Source organism: Oncorhynchus clarkii, unplaced genomic scaffold (genome assembly GCF_045791955.1).
Source record: "Oncorhynchus clarkii lewisi isolate Uvic-CL-2024 unplaced genomic scaffold, UVic_Ocla_1.0 unplaced_contig_8839_pilon_pilon, whole genome shotgun sequence".
In the NCBI taxonomy this organism is placed as follows: domain Eukaryota; kingdom Metazoa; phylum Chordata; class Actinopteri; order Salmoniformes; family Salmonidae; genus Oncorhynchus; species Oncorhynchus clarkii.
Window position 1 is genome coordinate 117,501 of NW_027260946.1, and position 17,527 is coordinate 135,027.

Below are 17,527 nucleotides of genomic sequence, written 5' to 3' on the forward strand. Positions count from 1 at the left end.
CTTCTACTCTAGTTACACACAGCCTGGCTGACTTCTACTCTAGTTACACACAGCCTGGCTGACTTCTACTCTAGTTACACACAGCCTGGCTGACTTCTACTCTAGTTACACACAGCCTGGCTGACTTCTACTCTAGTTGCACACAGCCTGGCTGACTTCTACTCTAGTTACACACAGCCTGGCTGACTTCTACTCTAGTTGCACACAGCCTGGCTGACTTCTACTCTAGTTGCACACAGCCTGGCTGACTTCTACTCTAGTTGCACACAGCCTGGCTGACTTCTACTCTAGTTACACACAGCCTGGCTGACTTCTACTCTAGTTGCACACAGCCTGGCTGACTTCTACTCTAGTTACACACAGCCTGGCTGACTTCTACTCTAGTTACACACAGCCTGGCTGACTTCTACTCTAGTTACACACAGCCTGGCTGACTTCTACTCTAGTTGCACACAGCCTGGCTGACTTCTACTCTAGTTGCACACAGCCTGGCTGACTTCAATTCTAGTTGCACACAGCCTGGCTGACTTCTACTCTAGTTGCACACAGCCTGGCTGACTTCTACTCTAGTTACACACAGCCTGGCTGACTTCTACTCTAGTTACACACAGCCTGGCTAACTTCTACTCTAGTTACACACAGCCTGGCTGACTTCTACTCTAGTTACACACAGCCTGGCTGACTTCTACTCTAGTTGCACACAGCCTGGCTGACTTCTACTCTAGTTACACACAGCCTGGCTGACTTCTACTCTAGTTACACACAGCCTGGCTGACTTCTACTCTAGTTACACACAGCCTGGCTGACTTCTACTCTAGTTGCACACAGCCTGGCTGACTTCTACTCTAGTTGCACACAGCCTGGCTGACTTCTACTCTAGTTGCACACAGCCTGGCAGACTTCTACTCTAGTTGCACACAGCCTGGCTGACTTCTACTCTAGTTACACACAGCCTGGCTGACTTCTACTCTAGTTACACACAGCCTGGCTAACTTCTACTCTAGCTACACACAGCCTGGCTGACTTCTTCTCTAGTTACACACAGCCTGGCTGTCTTCTACTCTAGTTGCACACAGCCTGGCTGACTTCTACTCTAGTTACACACAGCCTGGCTGACTTCTACTCTAGTTACACACAGCCTGGCTGACTTCTACTCTAGCTACACACAGCCTGGCTGACTTCTACTCTAGTTGCACACAGCCTGGCTGACTTCTACTCTAGTTGCACACAGCCTGGCTGACTTCTACTCTAGTTACACACAGCCTGGCTGACTTCTACTCTAGTTGCACACAGCCTGGCTGACTTCTACTCTAGTTACACACAGCCTGGCTAACTTCTACTCTAGTTACACACAGCCTGGCTGACTTCTACTCTAGTTACACACAGCCTGGCTGACTTCTACTCTAGTTGCACACAGCCTGGCTGACTTCTACTCTAGTTACACACAGCCTGGCTGACTTCTACTCTAGTTACACACAGCCTGGCTGACTTCTACTCTAGTTACACACAGCCTGCCTGACTTCTACTCTAGTTACACACAGCCTGGCTGACTTCTACTCTAGTTGCACACAGCCTGGCTGACTTCTACTCTAGTTGCACACAGCCTGGCTGACTTCTACTCTAGTTGCACACAGCCTGGCTGACTTCTACTCTAGTTGCACACAGCCTGGCTGACTTCTACTCTAGTTACACACAGCCTGGCTGACTTCTACTCTAGTTACACACAGCCTGGCTAACTTCTACTCTAGCTGCACACAGCCTGGCTGACTTCTACTCTAGTTACACACAGCCTGGCTGACTTCTACTCTAGTTGCACACAGCCTGGCTGACTTCTACTCTAGTTACACACAGCCTGGCTGACTTCTACTCTAGTTGCACACAGCCTGGCTGACTTCTACTCTAGTTACACACAGCCTGGCTGACTTCTACTCTAGTTACACACAGCCTGGCTGACTTCTACTCTAGCTACACACAGCCTGGCTGACTTCTACTCTAGTTGCACACAGCCTGGCTGACTTCTACTCTAGTTGCACACAGCCTGGCTGACTTCTACTCTAGCTACACACAGCCTGGCTGACTTCTACTCTAGTTGCACACAGCCTGGCTGACTTCTACTCTAGTTGCACACAGCCTGGCTGACTTCTACTCTAGTTACACACAGCCTGGCTGACTTCTACTCTAGTTACACACAGCCTGGCTGACTTCTACTCTAGTTGCACACAGCCTGGCTGACTTCTACTCTAGTTACACACAGCCTGGCTGACTTCTACTCTAGTTACACACAGCCTGGCTGACTTGTACTCTAGTTACACACAGCTTGGCTGACTTCTACTCTAGTTACACACAGCCTGGCTGACTTCTACTCTAGTTACACACAGCCTGGCTGACTTCTACATTCTCTGCACAAAGAGCAGGGTATTTTGAAGCTTCTGTGGGCTTGATAGATGAAGGGCCTTTACATTTAGATTCTAAAGGAGGTGAGAGTGGCTCAGCGGTGGAGAGTAGATGAATCCCGGCACAGTGCAGGCAGTAGAGAGGTTCTTTTGGCACCGACAGTGCCCTGATTTAACACCAGGGTAAAGTATCAGCATTACATCTGCACATTATACAAGCCCAGAGGACAGCCAGATATGGTCGTGGAAGTCTGAACCCGACACTCACACAGGAGGAAACAAGTGGCTTTGTGAGTCTGTTGTGTGACAGGAGGCTCTGACAGTTGTTAGAAAGGAGTGTACTAGGATATGAGGGATAATATATATGAGGTGGCGTGTGTGTGTGTGTGTGTGTGTGTGTGTGTGTGTGTGTGTGTGTGTGTGTGTGTGTTTGGGGATATCTCTCTTATCCTCCTGAGCGGTGACCTCCATTACCAGCCCCCTGACTTCTACGCTTCCCCCCCCACACACACACACACACACGCACACACACACGCACACACACACACAGGGATAGACTGGCACAGGCCCAGGGATAGAATGGCACAGGCCCAGGGATAGACTGGCACAGCCTCAGGGATAGACTGGCACAGGCCCAGGGATAGACTGGCACAGCCCCAGGGATAGACTGGCACAGCCCCAGGGATAGACTGGCACAGCCCCAGGGATAGACTGGCACAGGCCCAGGGATAGACTGGCACAGGCCCAGGGATGCAAAGCTGTGCGTGTGTTTTAAGTTTATGATAGTGTTCATGAGTGTCGTTATGAGTAATATAGAGTTATATAGAGTTAGTAATATAGAATAATATTGAATTATTCCAACTATTCCAACACACACACACACACACACACACACACACACACACACACACACACACACACACACACACACACACACACACACACACACACTTCCAGATAGTGAATGATGCTAAGCAGTGTGTGTGTGTTTGTGTGTGTGTGTGTGTGTGTGTGTGTGTGAGGGAGAACAGCTTGCTGGCTCCTGGTCTGTCTCTAACTGTCCCAGTGGCAGCCTGTGGGCCTGCTTTTAGATTGCAGTTTAAAACTGGGGAGCCATGTGGGCTCTGGATGTTCAACGCCATCCACTGGGAGACAGGAAGGAGGGAGAAGGAAGAGAGGATGGGGCTTTTCAATTAGGTTTGGCAAAATGTCTCTCTCTCCAACCAGCATGCTTGATAGACCCTACCCCATTCCTCCACCTTACCCCATCGTCTTTCTTACCCCATCCCCTATCCTACCACATCCTCTAACCCCTACCCCATTCCCTATCCTACCACATCCTCTAACCCCTACCCAATCCCCTATCCTACCACATCCTCTAACCCCTACCCCATCCCCTATCCTACCCCATTCTCTAATCCCTACCTTATCTACCCTACCCCATCCCCTATCTTACCACATCCTCTAACCCCTACCCCATCCCCTATCCTACCCCATTCTCTAACCCCTACCTTATCTACCCTACCCCATCCCCTATCCTACCACATCCTCTAACCCCTACCCCATCCCCTATCCTACCCCATTCTCTAATCCCTACATTATCTACCCTACCCCATCCTCTATCCTACCCCCAACCCCATCCTCTATCCTACCCCATCCTCTAACCCCAACCCCATCCTCTATCCTACCCCATCCTCTATCCTACCCCATCCTATAATCCATACTCCATCCTCTATTCTCTACCCCATCCTCTAACCCCTACCCAATCCTCTATTCCATACCCCATCCTCTACCCCTACCCAATCCTCTATCCTACCCCAACCCCATCCTCTATCCTACCCCATCCTCTATCCTACCCCATCCTCTATCCTACCCCATACTCTATCCAACCCCATCCCCTAACCCAAACCCCATCCTCTATCCTACCCCATCCTCTATCCTACCCCCAACCCAGGCTTGGCTCTCCCTCTGTCCTCTTCCCTGCATACCCTCTACCCAGTGATCCAGACAAGGCTGTATGTCATATAAACACCTGGTGATGTGAACAGACCTGGTGCATTAGACTACATGCCAGGCATTAAGCAGGGGGGAGGAGTTTCTGGGCTGAACGGATCAACCTGACTAGACTGAGGGTTCAGAAGATGGAATGAGCTCAACTAATACCTCAGAGAAGACAATATCATATGTGTGTAATACACACACGAACACACACACACACACACACACACACACACACACACAAACACACACACGAACACACACACACACACACACACACACACACACACACACACAGCTGTGGTGTAATACTCACGTCCATGAACTCCACGTTTGCTTTGGGCCCCGTAGCCTCGTTCAGGATCTTTATGGCCACTGGGATCTTTACTGTCTCTCCCTCTGGGACCCAGATACCCTGAAACACACAGGCAAATCACTGTTAAACACAAACTCCTATGGACATATCGACACACTTTAACACACTGAAAGGAGACACATAAACCCTTCCCACAATCTCAGAGAATAGAAGCAATGTCAGAAATAATGAAAAAAGACAGCCGCTCCCTGTCATACACAGTATTACACACAGTCATACGCAGTATTACACACAGTCATACACAGTATTACACACAGTCATACACAGTATTACACACAGTCATACAAAGTATTACACACAGTCATACACAGTATTACACACAGTCATACACAGTATTACACACAGTCATACACAGTATTACACACAGTCATACACAGTATTACACACAGTATTACACACAGTCATACACAGTATTACACACAGTATTACACACAGTCATACACAGTATTACACACAGTCATACACAGTATTACACACAGTCATACACAGTACTACACACAGTCATACACAGTATTACACACAGTCATACACAGTATTACACACAGTATTACACACAGTCATACACAGTATTACACACAGTATTACACACAGTCATACACAGTATTACACACAGTCATACACAGTACTACACACAGTCATACACAGTATTACACACAGTCATACACAGTATTACACACAGTATTACACAAAGTCATACACAGTATTAAACACAGTACTACACACAGTCATACACAGTATTACACACAGTCATACACAGTATTACACACAGTCATACACATTACTACACACAGTCATACACAGTATTACACACAGTCATACACAGTATTACACACAGTATTACACACAGTCATACACAGTATTACACACAGTATTACACACAGTCATACACAGTATTACACACAGTCATACACAGTATTACACACAGTCATACACAGTACTACACACAATCATACACAGTATTACACACAGTCATACACAGTATTACACACAGTATTACACACAGTCATACACAGTATTACACACAGTATTACACACAGTCATACACAGTATTACACACAGTCATACACAGTATTACACACAGTCATACACAGTACTAAACACAGTCATACACAGTATTACACACAGTCATACACAGTATTACACACAGTCATACACAGTATTACACACAGTCATACACAGTATTACACACAGTCATACACAGTATTACACACAGTCATACACAGTATTACACACAGTCATACACAGTACTACACACAGTCATACACAGTATTACATACAGTCATACACAGTATTACACACAGTATTACACAGTATTACACACAGTCATACACAGTACTACACACAGTCACACACAGTATTACACACAGTCATACACAGTATTACACAAAGTCATACACAGTATTACACACAGTACTACACACAGTCATACACAGTATTACACACAGTCATACACAGTATTACACACAGTCATACACAGTACTACACACAGTCATACACAGTATTACACACAGTCATACACAGTATTACACACAGTATTACACACAGTTATACACAGTATTACACACAGTATTACACACAGTCATACACAGTATTACACACAGTCATACACAGTATTACACACAGTCATACACAGTACTACACACAGTCATACACAGTATTACACACAGTCATACACAGTATTACACACAGTCATACACAGTATTACACACAGTCATACACAGTATTACACACAGTCATACACAGTATTACACACAGTCATACACAGTACTACACACAGTCATACACAGTATTACACACAGTCATACACAGTATTACACACATTATTACACACAGTCATACACAGTATTACACACAGTATTACACACAGTCATACACAGTATTACACACAGTCATACACAGTATTACACACAGTCATACACAGTACTACACACAGTCATACACAGTATTACACACAGTCATACACAGTATTACACACAGTCATACACAGTACTACACACAGTCATACACAGTATTACACACAGTCATACACAGTATTACACACAGTCATACACAGTATTACACACAGTCATACACAGTATTACACACAGTCATACACAGTATTACACACAGTCATACACAGTATTACACACAGTCATACACAGTATTACACACATTCATACACAGTATTACACACAGTCATACACAGTATTACACACAGTCATACACAGTATTACACACAGTCATACACAGTATTACACACAGTCATACACAGTATTACACACAGTCATACACAGTATTACACACAGTCATACACAGTATTACACACAGTCATACACAGTACTACACACAGTCATACACAGTATTACACACAGTCATACACAGTATTACACACAGTATTACACACAGTCATACACAGTATTACACACAGTATTACACACAGTCATACACAGTATTACACACAGTCATACACAGTATTACACACAGTCATACACAGTATTACACACATTATTACACACAGTCATACACAGTATTACACACAGTATTACACACAGTCATACACAGTATTACACACAGTCATACACAGTATTACACACAGTCATACACAGTACTACACACAGTCATACACAGTATTACACACAGTCATACACAGTATTACACACAGTCATACACAGTACTACACACAGTCATACACAGTATTACACACAGTCATACACAGTATTACACACAGTCATACACAGTATTACACACAGTCATACACAGTATTACACACAGTCATACACAGTATTACACACAGTCATACACAGTATTACACACAGTCATACACAGTATTACACACAGTCATACACAGTATTACACACAGTCATACACAGTATTACACACAGTCATACACAGTATTACACACAGTCATACACAGTATTACACACAGTCATACACAGTATTACACACAGTCATACACAATATTACACACAGTCATACACAGTATTACACACAGTCATACACAGTATTACACACAGTCATACACAGTATTACACACAGTCATACACAGTATTACACACAGTCATACACAGTATTACACACAGTCATACACAATATTACACACAGCATTACACACAGTCATACACAGTATTACACACAGTATTACACACAGTCATACACAGTATTACACACAGTCATACACAGTATTACACACGGTCATTCACAGTATTACACACAGTCATACGCAGTATTACACACAGTCATACACAGTATTACACACAGTCATAGCAGTATTACACACAGTCATATGCAGTATTACACACAGTCATACACATTATTACACACAGTCATACACAGTATTACACACAGTCATACACAGTATTACACACAGTCATACACACTATTACACACTCATACACAGTATTATACACAGTCATACACAGTATTACACACAGTCATACACAATATTACACACAGCATTACACACAGTCATACACAGTATTACACACAGTATTACACACAGTCATACACAGTATTACACACAGTCATACACAGTATTACACACGGTCATTCACAGTATTACACACAGTCATACGCAGTATTACACACAGTCATACACAGTATTACACACAGTCATACGCAGTATTACACACAGTCATATGCAGTATTACACACAGTCATACACATTATTACACACAGTCATACACAGTATTACACACAGTCATACACAGTATTACACACAGTCATACACACTATTACACACTCATACACAGTATTATACACAGTCATACACAGTATAACACACAGTCACACTGTCATCCATCATATCAGGACAGAAACATTAACCACAAATAATTACAGGCACAGAGGCCCACTCACAAACAGAGGCCCACTCACAAACAGAGGCACACTCACAAACAGAGGCCCACTCACAAACAGAGACACACTCACAAACAGAGGCATACTCACAAACAGAGGCACACTCACAAACAGAGGCCCACTCACAAACAGAGGCATATTCACAAACAGAGGCACACTCACAAACAGAGGCCCACTCACAAACAGAGGCACACTCACAAACAGAGGCCCACTCACAAACAGAGATCCACTCACAAACAGAGGCCCACTCACAAACAGAGGCCCACTCACAAACAGAAGCACACTCACAAACAGAGGCCCACTCACAAACAGAGGCCCACTCACAAACAGAGGCACACTCACAAACAGAGGCCCACTCACAAACAGAGGCACACTCACAAACAGAGGCCCACTCACAAACAGAGGCCCACTCACAAACAGAGGCCCACTCACAAACAGAGACACATTCACAAACAGAAGCATTCTCACAAACAGAGGCCCACTCACAAACAGAGGCACACTCACAAACAGAGACACACTCACAAACAGAGACACACTCACAAACAGAGGCCCACTCACAAACAGAGACACACTCACAAACAGAGGCCCACTCACAAACAGAGGCACACTCACAAACAGAGGCACAATCAACCGTACCTTGTGGACGGTTCCGAAGGCTCCCGAGCCGAGGATCTTAACCCTCTTGAGCTCTGTCTCTTTGAGGATACGAAGCTGGGCCTGGTTGGGGGCAGTGCCGCTAGGGGTCAGGGGCTCCACCAACTGGAACACACACACACACACATACACATACAAACACACACACACACCGGGAGGCACACACACACATGGTCAATACCTCCATCAGCCGACCAATCAATACATATCTTAATGAGCCAATCAGCCTATCAGGGCCCTTCATATAGGTTTATCACCGACATAATCAACCAGCTCAACATCGGTCATCAAACACCATAATGAGAACATATATCTGTCAGTCAGTGTGTGTGTTTCTCTGTTCACTGTGTGTGTCTCTCTGTTCACTGTGTGTGTCTCTCTGTTCACTGTGTGTGTGTGTCTCTCTGTTCACTGTGTGTGTGTCTCTCTGTTCACTGTGTGTGTGTCTCTGTTCACTGTGTGTGTGTGTCTCTCTGTTCACTGTGTGTGTGTGTGTGTCTCTGTTCGCTGTGTGTGTGTGTGTGTGTCTCTCTGTTCGCTGTGTGTGTGTGTGTGTCTCTCTGTTAACTGTGTGTGTGTCTCTCTGTTCACTATGTGTGTCTCTCTGTTCACTGTGTCTGTGTCTCTCTGTTCGCTGTGTGTGTGTGTGTCTCTGTTCACTGTGTGTGTGTGTGTCTCTCTGTTCACTGTGTGTGTGTGTGTCTCTCTGTTCACTGTGTGTGTGTGTCTCTCTGTTCGCTGTGTGTGTGTGTCTCTGTTCACTGTGTGTGTGTCTCTCTGTTCGCTGTGTGTATGTGTGTCTCTGTTCACTGTGTGTGTCTCTCTGTTCGCTGTTTGTGTCTCTCTGTTCGCTGTGTGTGTGTGTGTCTCTCTGTTCGCTGTGTGTGTGTGTCTCTCTGTTCACTGTGTGTGTCTCTGTTCACTGTGTGTGTCTCTCTGTTCACTGTCTGTGTCTCTCTCTCTGTTCACTGTGTGTGTCTCTCTCTCTGTTCACTGTGTGTGTCTCTCTGTTCACTGTGTGTGTCTCTCTGTTCACTGTGTGTGTCTCTCTGTTCACTGTGTGTGTCTCTCTCTGTTCACTGTGTGTGTGTCTCTCTCTGTTCACTGTGTGTGTCTCTCTGTTCACTGTGTGTGTCTCTCTGTTCACTGTGTGTGTCTCTCTGTTCACTGTGTGTGTCTCTCTCTCTGTTCACTGTGTGTGTCTCTCTGTTCACTGTGCGAGCTGTGGCAAGAAGGTTTGCTGTGTCTGTCAGCGTAGTGTCAAGAGCATGGAGCTACCAGGAGACAGGCCAGTACATCAGGAGACGTGGAGGAGGCCGTAGGAGGGCAACAACCCAGCAGCAGGACCGCTACCTCCGCCTTTGTGCAAGGAGGAGCACTGCCAGAGCCCTGCAAAATGTCCTCCAGCAGGCCACAAATGTGCATGTGTCTGCTCAAACGGTCAGAAACAGACTCCATGAGGGTGGTATGAGGGCCCGACATCCACAGGTGGGGGTTGTGCTTACAGCCCAACACCGTGCAGGACGTTTGGCATTTGCCAGAGAACACCAAGATTGGCAAATTCGCCACTGGCGCCCTGTGCTCTTCACAGATGAAAGCAGGTTCACACTGAGCACGTGACAGACGTGACAGAGTCTGGAGACGCCGTGGAGAACGTTCTGCTGCCTGCAACATCCTCCAGCATGACCGGTTTGGCGGTGGGTCAGTCATGGTGTGGGGTGGCATTTCTTTGGGGGGGCGCACAGCCCTCCATGTGCTCGCCAGAGGTAGCCTGACTGCCATTAGGTACCGAGATGACATCCTCAGACCCCTTGTGAGACCATATGCTGGTGCGGTTGGCCCTGGGTTCCTCCTAATGCAAGACAATGCTAGACCTCATGTGGCTGGAGTGTGTCAGCAGTTCCTGCAAGAGGAAGACATTGATGCTATGGACTGGCCCGCCCGTTCCCCAGACCTGAATCCAATTGAGCACATCTGGGACATCATGTCTCGCTCCATCCACCAACGCCACGTTGCACCACAGACTGTCCAGGAGTTGGCGGATGCTTTAGTCCAGGTCTGGGAGGAGATCCCTCAGGAGACCATCCGCCACCTCATCAGGAGCATGCCCAGGCGTTGTAGGCAGGTCATACAGGCACGCAGAGGCCACACACACTACTGAGCCTCATTTTGACTTGTTTTAAGGACATTACATCAGTTGGATCAGCCTGTAGTGTGGTTTTCCACTTTAATTTTGAGTGTGACTCCAAATCCAGACCTCCATGGGTTGATAAATTTGATTTCCATTGATAATTTTTGTATGATTTTGTTGTCAGCACATTCAACTATGTAAAGAAAAAAGTATTTAATAAGAATATTTCATTCATTCAGATCTAGGATGTGTTATTTTAGTGTTCCCTTTATTTTTTTGAGCAGTGTATATTCAGTAGGATATAAAAGCAGGATTACTGAGACGTTCACTGGGGTCCATGACATTGCCCACGGCTTTGCAATGACACACTACACACACCCAGCGTCATTCAGAGTCATTATAATGTGTCTGATCTAGCATGTAAGCCCTGAGCTATTGCTAGTGGAAGTGAGCCAATAGCATTGACTGAAAGAGAGAAGGAGAGGGGGGGAATAGAGAGAGAAAGAGAGAGAGAGAGCGAGAGAGAGTGAGAGGGAGAACGAGAGAGAGAGAGAACGAGAGAGAGAACGAGAGAACGAGAGAGAGAGGGAGAGGGAGAGGAAGAGGGAGAGGGAACGAGAGAGAGAGAGAGAGAGAGAGAAAGAGAGAGAACGAGAGAGAGAACGAAGAACGAAGAACGAGAGAACAAGAGAGAGAGAGAGAGAGAGAGAGAGAGAGAGAGAGAGAGAGAGAGAGAGAGAGAGAGAGAGAGAGAGAGAGAGAGAGAGAGAGAGAGAGAGAGAACAATCGAAAATAATGAAAGAAAGATGATTCCCAGTTAACCTGGACATAATCAAGGACTAGGAGTCTAGAACAGTGAGGGGCTGTCTGGTGCCCTGGGACTGAACATCTAATACCTGACTTGATATCAAGGGAGCTGTCCACTGGGCTACTCTAGCATGTGGTGCTGAAATGGCCCCTTGGCTCTGAACAGAGGAGAAGGGGAGGTGGAGCCCACAGAGCAAGCACAGCGGGACAACTAAACCTATTAGTGTTGCTCCAGCAGACAGACAAGGAGTCAATGTTCAAATCAGGGGTCAGGGGTCAAAGAGTAATCTGGGAAAGGCCTTGGTAGCTCCACACAATCTCAGAGACAAGCAATCTTTTAAAGAGAAGACAGGCTATGTGCTCACTGCCCACAAAATGAGGTGGAAACTGAGCTGCACTTCCTAACCTCCTGCCCAATGTATACCATATTAGAGACACATATTTCCCTCAGATTACACAGATCCACAAAGAATTTGAAAACAAACCCAATTTTGATAAACTCCACAGTGTGCCATCACAGCAGCAGGAAATGTGACCTGCTGCCACAAGAAAAGGTCAACCAGTGAAGAACAAACACCATTGTAAATACAACCCATATTTATGTTTATTTATTTTCCCTTTTGTACTTTAATCATTTGTACATCATTACAACACTGAATATACTGTATACATAATATGACATTTGTAATGTCTTTATTGTTTTGAAACTTCTGTATATGTAATGTTTACTGTTAATTTTGATTGTTTATTTCACTTTTGTATAATATCTACCTCACTTGCTTTGGCAATGTTAACACATGTTTCCCATGCTAATGAAGCCCCTTGAATTGAATTGAATTGAGAGGAAATATAGAGGAGATATAGATATCTCTCTGTCTCTCTGTCTGTCTCTCTAATCTCTGTCTATCTCTCTGTCTCATCTCTATCTCTCACTCTCTCTCTCTCTCTCTCTCTCTCTGTCTCTCTCTCTGTTACTTTCTCTGTTACTCTCTCTCTCACTCTCTCTCTCTGTCTCTCTCTCTCTGTCTCTCTCTCTCTCTGTTACTCTGTTACTCTCTCTCACTGTCTCTCTCTCTCTGTTACTCTCTCTCTATCTCTGTCTCTCTCTCTCTCTGTTACTCTCTCTGTTACTCTCTGATACTCTCTCTCTCTGTCTCTCTCTCTGTTACTCTCTCTGTTACTCTCTCTCTCACTCTCTCTCTGTCGCTATCTCTCTCTCTCAGTCTCTCTCTCACTCTCTCTGTCTCTGTCTCTCTCACTCTCTCTCTGTCTCTCACACACTCTCTCTTTCACTCTCTCTCCCTCTTACACTCTCTTTCTCTCTCTCTCTCTCTCTCTCTCTCTCGCTCTCTCTCTCTCTCTCTCTCTCTCTCTCGCTCTCTCTCTCACTCCCTCTCCCTCTCTCTCTCTCTCTCTCTCTCACTCTCACACTCTCTCTCTCCCTCTCTCACTCTCTCTCTCTCTCTCTCACACTCTCTCTCTCACTCTCTCTCCCTCTCACACTCTCTCTCTCCCTCTCTCACTCTCTCTCTCTCACACACTCTCTCTCTCTCACACTCTCTCTCTAACCTTCTATAGAAAGACAGGTGTGATATTCTAAATTCTCCATTCATGGCCAGTGATTTGACTGTATCATTAGTTGTCAATAGTGCAATCACTTCACTCAGCTCTCTCTGAAACACCTCACTGTTTCATCAGCCAGAAGAAGAGAGGAGAAGGGCTGCTGGACAGCATAGCACATCAAAAACCCTCCTTTCAACCAATCAGAGAGGAGAAGGGCTGCTGGACAGCATAGCACATCAAAAACCCTCCTTTCAACCAATCAGAGAGGAGAAGGGCTGCTGGACAGCATAGCACATCAAAAACCCTCCTTTCAACCAATCAGAGAGGAGAAGGGCTGCTGGACAGCATAGCACATCAAAAACCCTCATTTCAACCAATCAGAGAGGACAAGGGCTGCTCTACAGCATAGCGAGGTGGGGAGGAGGGGAGTGGGGAGGAGGGGTATGGGGAGGAGGGGAGGTGGAGAGGTGGGGAGGAGGGGAGGTGGAGAGGTGGGGAGTGGGGGAGGTGGGGAGGAGGGGAGTGGGAGAGGTGGGGAGGAGGGGAGGTGGGGAGGTCGGGAGGCGGGGAGGAGGGGAGGTGGGGAGGTGGGGAGGAGGGGAGTGGGGGAGGTGGGGAGGAGGGGAGGTGGGGAGGTGGGGAGGAGGGGAGTGGGAGAGGTGGGGAGGTGGGGAGGTGGGGAGGAGGGGAGTGGGAGAGGTGGGGAGTAGGTATGTATTCAAAGTGTATGTGTTAGGGTCATAGGGTGTGTGTGTTTGTGTGTCCATCTGTGTGTGTGTTTAGGTGGGCTTGGCAGACTGGGCAGTAGTCCCAGATCGTCACCCCCCCTGACCCTATTTCTACCCCCCCACCATCCAGGATCATGGATATGACTCTCCCTTGCCAGAGGAAGACTGATTGAGATGGATGTGTTCTTCCGCCAGCCTCTCTGTGCTGCAGCGTTGTGGGACTGCAGCAGGCGGGGCAGTAAATGTCTCCAGACTGACAGCTGTCTATAACACTGTGGTTTCACCTGTAAATGATCCTAACGCTCCCCGACAGCTCCTACTTTGGAATGGAACTGGGAGGCCAGGTCAACTGCGGGCGTACACACTAACAAGTGAACGCACACACACATCCCCTCCAATGAATACCAAGCGTACTCTCCAGTCTAGTAATACATCCCTGCAACTTCATCTCAATGCTCCAACAATGAGAGATGGAGAACACATCATGTTGAGGTAGTTGTATACTTAATATTAATATTCTTAATATTCTGTCCAGGGTTTAGCAAGCTAAGGTGTGGAGTTAACAGTTTGGAAGACTCCATTTTGACACAGTGCACTATGATGTGTAGAGTACATGTGCAGCACAAGGTGTACTGTATCTTGTTCAACACCATGTCAGGGTTTTACAGAGATCGTATCCTTTTCAGAAATACATCAAGTACATGCTGTGAAATCCTTCACATCATATCCACTCTTAATCCCGCACCAGTATAGTAATGTAATGTCTAATTCCCTGAGCTGATTGGTTGAGTCACAATGAACCCTGGATGACCCTTGACCCCTCACCTCTGTCTCCAGGAAGCGGCGCAGAGCCCTCTTCTTCTTGATGCTCTTACGGCGCACGTAGACCGCCACGCTCAGCGCCACGATGACGATGACAAACAGAGCACCGATCACCCCGGCCGCGATGAGGGGCGTCCTGCAGACAGAGTAAGAGACAGGCCCGTATGTCACCAAAATGTATGGCTCCATTATGGAACTGTGTGTGTGTGTGGTGTGTGTGTGTGTGTGTGTGTGTGTGTGTGTGTGTGTGTGTGTGTGTGTGTGTGTGTGTGTGTGTGTGTGTGTGTGTCATGACCATGTCCATGTCCCGTAGCACTTCAGACAAGACAAAAATGGGTCCTATCTGATCTGAGTCTCTCCTCCTTCCATATCTACTCCCTCCATATATCCTCCCTCCATCTATCTCCTCCCTCCATATCTCCTCCCTCCATATCTCCTCCCTCCATATCTCCTCCCTCCATCTCTTCCTCCCTCTATCTCTTCCTCCCTCCATCTCCACTCCATCCATCTCTCCCTCCTCCAAATCTCCTCCCTCCATCTCTTCCTCCCTCCATCTCTTCCTCCCTCCATCTCTTCCTTCCTTCATCTCTTCCTCCCTTCATCTTTCCTCCATTTCTCCTCCCTCCATCTCTTCCTCCCTCCATCTCTTCCTCCCTTCATCTTTCCTCCCTCCATCTCTTCCTTCCTCCATCTCTTCCTCCCTTCATCTTTCCTCCATCTCTCCTCCCTCCATCTCTTCCTCCCTCCATCTCTTCCTCCCTCCATCTCCTCCTCCCTCCATCTCCTCCTCCCTCCATCTTTCCTCCCTCCATCTCTTCCTCCCTTCATCTTTCTTCCATCTCTCCTCCCTCCATCTCTTCCTCCCTCCATCTGTTCCTCCCTCCATCTCTTCCTCCCTCCATCTCTTCCTCCCTCCATCTTTCCTCCCTCCATCTCTTCCTCCCTCCATCTCTTCCTCCCTCCATCTCTTCCTACCACCACACCTTTATCATCCCCTCTTCATCTAACCTCTTCCTGTTCAACCTGTCATCCCAGACAGGTGATGTTTCCCCAGTGGCACCCTTTTCCCTTTACAGTGCACTACTTCTGACTAGGGTGCATAGGGATCTCCTCAAATGTTGAGCCCTGTATTGGTAATATAGTTATATTTGGGACAAAGCCAGGGTCTGATCAACCCAACCCACTATCCTTTATCGCCCATGGTGCTTTGCAAAAAGACAGAAAGTCACAAGAAAGAGCTGTCGATTCTGGATGTGTGAAAAGGTCCTGAGGACGTCGATATTTGCCTTCCTTGGTTCTCACCACTGCAGTTCACATTCTTTAGCAAGCAGGGAGGCTACTTGATGATACTTCATGGAAACTGCACATAATTTTGAATGATTTTGTTTGAAGTCTTCCCCAAACCCTAGCCCTAACCTTAATAACCACTCCTAATGAAGACCTAAACTTAACCCTTTGAGTTGTTTTTGTTTTAACCCTTTAACCACAAAGAATAAACGGCCTCATTTCTGCAGTGAGAGATCAGACCTCCTCGTGCCCAGTGTACTACTTAGTTCCTGTTCTGGGATTCAGACAGTCTGATGGTTGACAGAATGATTTCTGATTTTGCGTGTAGCACTAGTGTATTATTGGGACGAGTTGGGGCTGAGCTTTCCTCCACACGACCCATATGGTACATGTTACATCATGAAGTACTGTGTATCATTATACATAATGAAATACTGTGAAGTATTAATCATAATGAAGGACTGTGTATCTTGAGGAGATACAGCTCTGTCCATTGAGTCTCATTTTAGCTATGTGCCTTTGTAGCCTTTGTATCTAATAAATCAGCAATGTTTTTTTCAATACCTCTGACAGTTTTTTCAGTACCTCCAACAGGTTTTTTTAATACCTCCAACAGGTTTTGTTAATACCTCCAACAGGTTTTGTTAATACCTCTAACAGGGGTTTTCAATACCTCCAACAGGTTTTTTTTAATACCTCTAACAGGGGTTTTCAATACCTCTAACAGGTTTTTTAATACCTCTAACAGTTTTTTTTCAATACCTCTGACAGTTTTTTAAATACCTCTAACAGTTTTTTCAATACCTCTAACAGTTTTTTCAATACCTCTAACAGTTTTTTCAATACCTCTAACAGTTTTTTCAATACCTCCAACAGGTTTTTTTAATACCTCCAACAGGTTTTTTTAATACCTCCAACAGGTTTTGTTAATACC

The 17,527-nt window shown here is 46.1% G+C and overlaps 1 protein-coding gene across 1 annotated transcript in view; it reads right to left on the reverse strand.

Moving 5' to 3' along the window:
- Nucleotides 1-15,438, reverse strand: part of LOC139402478 (receptor tyrosine-protein kinase erbB-4-like) — a 67,709-nt gene extending 52,271 nt beyond the window's left edge. Inside the window, exons 1-3 of the mRNA XM_071146439.1 lie at nt 15,310-15,438; nt 9,238-9,360; nt 4,708-4,806 (exon numbers count right to left, since the gene is read on the reverse strand). Of these exons, the coding sequence (XP_071002540.1) occupies nt 4,708-4,713 (6 nt within the window). The 5' untranslated portion in view covers nt 4,714-4,806; nt 9,238-9,360; nt 15,310-15,438. The remainder of the gene's footprint in view (nt 1-4,707; nt 4,807-9,237; nt 9,361-15,309) is intronic.
- Between the last annotated feature and the right edge of the window lie 2,089 nt (nt 15,439-17,527).